This window comes from Camelina sativa, chromosome 7 (assembly GCF_000633955.1).
Source record: "Camelina sativa cultivar DH55 chromosome 7, Cs, whole genome shotgun sequence".
In the NCBI taxonomy this organism is placed as follows: domain Eukaryota; kingdom Viridiplantae; phylum Streptophyta; class Magnoliopsida; order Brassicales; family Brassicaceae; genus Camelina; species Camelina sativa.
The window spans coordinates 12794325-12800336 of NC_025691.1; the positions used below are offsets into that span (position 1 = coordinate 12794325).

General features: G+C 29.1%; 1 protein-coding gene across 1 annotated transcript; it reads right to left on the reverse strand.

Moving 5' to 3' along the window:
* On the reverse strand, window positions 2877-4981 carry LOC104701037 (protein DEHYDRATION-INDUCED 19). Its single transcript, XM_010416667.2, has 6 exons — window positions 4779-4981; window positions 3953-4095; window positions 3794-3871; window positions 3457-3698; window positions 3186-3369; window positions 2877-3095 (listed from the first exon to the last, which is right to left on the reverse strand). Exons 1-5 carry the CDS (start codon window positions 4825-4827, stop codon window positions 3258-3260), a joined length of 624 nt encoding a protein of 207 aa, XP_010414969.1. The 5' UTR covers window positions 4828-4981; the 3' UTR covers window positions 2877-3095; window positions 3186-3257.

Consider the following 6012-nt stretch of genomic DNA (forward strand, 5'->3'; position numbering starts at 1 on the left):
TATTAATAATGCATTATTATGTTAATTAGGCATTCTTATGTATCCACAAAAAAAGTATCCACAAAAAAAATATTCACAAAAACGTATCCACAATAAGTATCCATAAAAAAGTATCCACAAATAAGTATCCACATAATAATTTACAAATATTCAACTATAATTGGATAATATGTAATACAATTATTAATTTTTAAATATAGTTACATGGATCTTAAAATGTAGAAAAAATAAAATTATAATGAATCATAAAAACAAAATTGAAAATATATGTCATAATAATTAAATAAAATGATTACAAAGAGAGAAAGAGATAAACAAGAAAAGAAAAAAGATAAAGAAAAAAGTGAAGAATAGAAAAAAGTGGACAATTCTAGTTAACACTTGGTTAAAGAGTTTCAATCTTTCTGCTTTTCCAAGTGTTTCTAGCACAAAAACCAGTGATATAATTCTCAAATTTTTCTTTATCAATTAAGAACAACATCAATGAATTTGGAAATTTATAAAAAATCTAACACAAAGAGTCAAAAATTCTTCAGTTTCATGTTTTCTAGTAAAATATCTTCAGACTTGGCTATATTTGTTAAAAGTGCTATGAAATTAAATATATGATTATGGTTGATGATCTAAAGTTTATGATATAGAGAATAATAAAAAAACAACCAATGAAAAAAAGAGAAGGAAAAAAAGAGAAAAGACAAAAAATGAAAAGAGAGAAGAACGAGAAAGGAGACAAAAATATTTGTTTTTTTGTTGTTTTTAGTAAGGGTAATAGTCATAAAATTAATGAATAGTATAAAATATGATGCAAAAAGTGTTCTAATAGCAAAAAGTGTGTCAAGTTTTAGATAAAATGTGTTATTGTGCAAATCTCCCTAATTTCTACTATTCATTAATTTTATGACTATTATACCCTTACTAGAAACAACAACAAAATTCCTATCAGACAATTTTAACATCATCATATCTCCTAAAAACTAAGCATGAGACCGTTCATTATATCCTATCCTAAACCTCTAAACCCTAAACCCTATACCCTAAAACCTAAACCCTAAACCCTAAATCCTAAACCCTAAACCCTAAACCCTAAAGCCTAAACCCTAATACCTAAATCCTAAACTTTAGACCTTAACCTTAGATCATAAACCATAATCATAAATTTAATTTCATAGCAAATATGAAGATCTTTTACTATAAAACATGAAATTGACCTACCCCAACCTGTAAACCCTGAACCTTAAATTAGACCAAATTTTTGACTTCTTGCATTACATTCTTTATAAATTTCCAAATTCATTGATGTTGTTCGCTATTATTTGGATAGTTAACATGCATAGATGGATACGTATTTTGGATGACCAGAGAAAAAAAAACATATGAATACCTAATTAGTTAAAGAACTTGTGGTTTAGTAAAGTAGTCATGGTAAACTATCAAACGGTTTTAATCTTTTATGTCCATAAAATCAAGTCCACATGGACGCTAAATTATACACGTCCACTAAAAACTACTTGTGTTTTGGTGAATTAGTCATTGTTAACTACCAAACAATTTTAACCTCGTCATATCCCCTAAAAACCTAAGCATGAAACCGTTCATTATATCCTATACTAAACTCTAAACCCTAAATCTCTAAGCCCTAAACCCTAAAACTCTAAACCCTAAACCCCAAATCCTAAATTTTAGATCATAAACCATAATCATAAATTTAATTTCATAGTAATTGTAACAAATGTAGCCAAATCTGAAGAATTTTTACTAGAAAACATAAAACTGATGATCAATAACATATGAAAAAGATTTGATGGATGATATTATATATATTGAACATGAAACTAAATAATCATAAACATATAAGCATCTGGATTTGATTTTGTAGATGATAAATATATCAAAATACAAAATTTTAAAAAGATATAAATGTGGCTAAGAAATATATATATTGTTATCGACTACTCAAGATTATTCAAACACATATATCAAAGAAAGGGAGTAAGATAAACAAATAAAATAAAAATTATTTGGAAATAGAGAGAGAGTTAGAGAGGGTGAGAAAGAAAGATAAAGGAAAGAAAATAGAGTAAAAAATAAAAAATAAAAGAAAGATGTGTGTTGAGAAGTAATGTGTTTGGAGAGAGAGAATTAGAGGGTAAGAAAGTAAAAACATTATAAGAAAATTGTATGGTGATCTAAAAAGTGTGTTATAATGCAATTTTTTATAGAAAAGTGTGTTAGAATGTAAATATTCCTATTTTTAATATATATTTAAAATTTTGAAATATACATTTTAAGTTAAACATAGTACTCCCTCCGTTTCAAAATATAAGATGTTTGAGTTAAAACACGCATATTAATAAATAATTACTTTTAAAAAGTTTAACCAATCATAAACAAGACTGCATAATATAAAATATAAAATTAATCTAAAATTTGCATAGAAAATTAAAAACATACTATATTATGAAATAAAAATACTTATCTAAACATCCTATATTATGAAACGGATGGAGTATTATTTTTGGTTAGTTTAGTTCGGTTTTCCACAGGTTCTAAATTTTTTTTTTCGGGTTATTCTATGATTCGGTTTTAAATTCGGGTTCCCAAAGATCGGTTCAAGAACTTTTACCCAGCCGCAAGTCTAATTCTAAACATTGACTACCAAAACCCTAGTACTAAAAACAACATGGCTAATCATTAACCACTAAACCATAAGGCTTAATGACACTTCAAAATAAACACAAAGTAAACAATACTGTAGACCACCATCATCAACAGATGTTCATACGCCATACGTGGTTTCTCAAACACACTTTAACTAGCTTACAAGAGTGAACATCTTTTTATTTCAAAAGACACAATACATAACATATTGGATTATATGCTACAGACGAGAGAACTTATTCTTCTTCCTCTTATCTTACTTTTTCAATGGCTTAATAAACTTTAGAAAACACAGTTCTCCGCAATGTATTAAGTAGCATCTTCTTCTGGTTTATTACTTAAAACATACACAATACATAGATATAGATAACATAGCTGCATCTTGCTCTTCTCCGTCTTCTTCTTCTCATCACATCCACTGTTTTTTTTCTCGAAACCTACACACAGTTGAATCAAGATTCCAATGAAAAATATGTTTGTGGGTTCTGTTACACAACACAGAGGTTCATATATATATATATATATACCAGATTCTCTGAAGTCTGATTCTGCAGAATTAGTTCCTCTGCGTTCTCTCAATCTTTGTATTTGCTTTTTGATCAGACCTCGTCGAAAATGGCTGATGACAAGAGCCTCTGAACAAACTCTGACTTATGCCTCCTCTCTTCTCGGTCTTTTGATGAGACGGGTGAGATGCACACTTGTCTCTTGCTGAACAAGTCCAAATGCTAATCAGAGACTAAACTTTCACAAAACACTAAAAAAAAACAAATAAATAAGCTGATATAGAAACTATACCACTCGATATGTTTCTCCTCGGATACTTTTTTGGTTTGGCGTGTCACAGGAGAACTCTGCGTTCGTGTAGGTGATATAAATGAAGACACTAGAGGATCAGGAGTTCCACTTGGTGGAGGAACATAACCATTACGAGAAGTAAATCCTAACAACCTCTGTAGATCTCCTTCTCTTAGCTCTTTCCGAAGAAATGAAAGTGTTGAATTAGTACCGTTTTTTCGTGACTTCCTCTTTCGCTGCAAGTAAAACTCTCATTAAGGAATTCAACAGAGCAATGTGGTAAGAACTAAGAGAATCTGTTTAAGTTATATGTGTATAAATTGAATAAAAAGGATATCTTAAATAAACTTCCATGGTGAAGTGTTATGTGTGCTACGATATCAACTCCCACTTTTAGAGAGCAAACAGGACATACCTGCAAAATAATGGATTTGATTGTTTAAAACATTATCGATGTAAAAGAATTGCATGGCAGAATACATCGAGAGAGCAATACCGCGTTCTTTGACTCTAAAGTATGTTCATCATCTATGTGACAACACAAACCAATGATATCAAACGATTCTGCACAGAACGGGCAAGCAAACTCCTCCTGGGAAACATCATCTCCATCTATTTCTTCAAAGCCCATTAACATTTCTGCATTTTTTTAATACAAAAAAGATCATATAAAATTACGAGAATGATCTTGCAAAGCATAAAATAATTCACCTAGCCAAGAAACAAACAGTATGAACGAAAAAACCAAGACTAGACCAAATTCTAGACTTATGAATGTAGAAAAGAAATCAAAGACACAACTTAATAGTACACAAAATTCAAATACAGAACAAGCTTAAAGGTAACATTCCTCTAGTATCCAGAGAGAAAGATGTTTTTTTTTAGGTTATATTCCTGCATTTTCTCAGCAACAAAGCAACCTTAAACATAAAATGAAACAACTTAAAACCAAATACCAATACCTAAAGATCTGTGAATAAGAGAGGACTAATAAAATTGAACCTACCCTTCTTGTTGTTATAGATAAGATAGGAACATCAAATTTCACAGTCTTATTTAGAAGCAAAAAACATCTCTTCCAGTTCGAGCTCCAAAAACACAACAAGTTCAAGAGCTTCTCTTACATAACTCAAACTAGAGCAAGAAATAAGCTAGGAAAAAAAGGAACATAACTATCAAAAACATTTTCTTGAGCCAAAATCAAGAAACCATGATATATGCATCAGACTGATAAAAAAGTTCGTATTTTTAATTGAAATTTCATTTCTTGATGGCTGCAAGCTCTAAATCAAAGTTGAAATAAGCTATACTGTAATTCTCACCAGATCGGGATCGAAGCGTAGCTAGAAATCTCTTGGAATCAGCGTCCATCTCTCTCTCTCTCTCTGCCCACAAAATTAAGAATCTTGGAACAAATTGAAGGACGGTTTAGCAACGAATCTCAAGCAGGATCGATCCTGATAGATATGGAAGATGAAGACGATGATGATTTTATTTTCTTGGTAGGAGGAGAGAGGAAGAAAGAAGTGCCTTGTGATGAAACAAGGACTATTATCGGATTCTCAGAAAATGATGGACCGGTTTCTCGAAATTCCAATTTCCGGTTTATTATTTTCGCCCGGTTTATAATCGCGGTTCGGTGTTTGGTATTTCTTATTTTCTGATTTTACATAGTATCTGGTTGGTTCCTTTTTGGTTTATGTTACGAGAAATTTGCATCCACACTTATTTTTTTTCACACTTTAACGACAAACACACTTACTTTATACTATTCCTATATTATTTTTCTTCAAAATTACTTATTAGTCTCTCACTAAACTAAACATATTTCACCTCTTTCTCTCTATACTCTTTTTTTTCTATGCTTTATTTTTTGGTTTTCATTCAGTTTTATACAATACATTATAATTATATTTTTTCTACATTTTAAGATATATATTACTATTATATCTATTTTTTAAATTTCCTATATATTAAAAGAGAAACATTCTGGAGAAAAAACTGATATGTCATCACCAGAGAGCTTCATACCCAACATAAAACTACCACTGCTATATATATATATATTATTATTATTTTTTCTCAACTACCACTGATATTCAATTATCTATATTCATAATATTTTGCTCCTAAAAATTCTGAAATTGGTAAATATTATTCAAAAATTGATAAATATTATCCCTACATATTTTCAAAATTAAATTAATTTCACTATGTATTGAAATATAATAATATAACTATATTATGAAATGTAAAAATATATATATTTAAAATCATATCTTCAATAATATAAATAATATTACCTTTCTAATAATTTTATAAAGCTCTAATGGTAAAAGATTCGAATATCATTCAATATATAAAGGATTTACATTAAATTGTCATTAGTATAACTAAGGAATATTTCATTCAAAAATTGAAGTAAATCTATACTATTAATTGGGGAATACACTAAAGGGATCAACAAAAAATATCATATCAAATATCCATTTTGCCAAACTGACTCAATTTACATATCAAGAGGAAGACTAAACAACAGATGTATTATATTTTAGG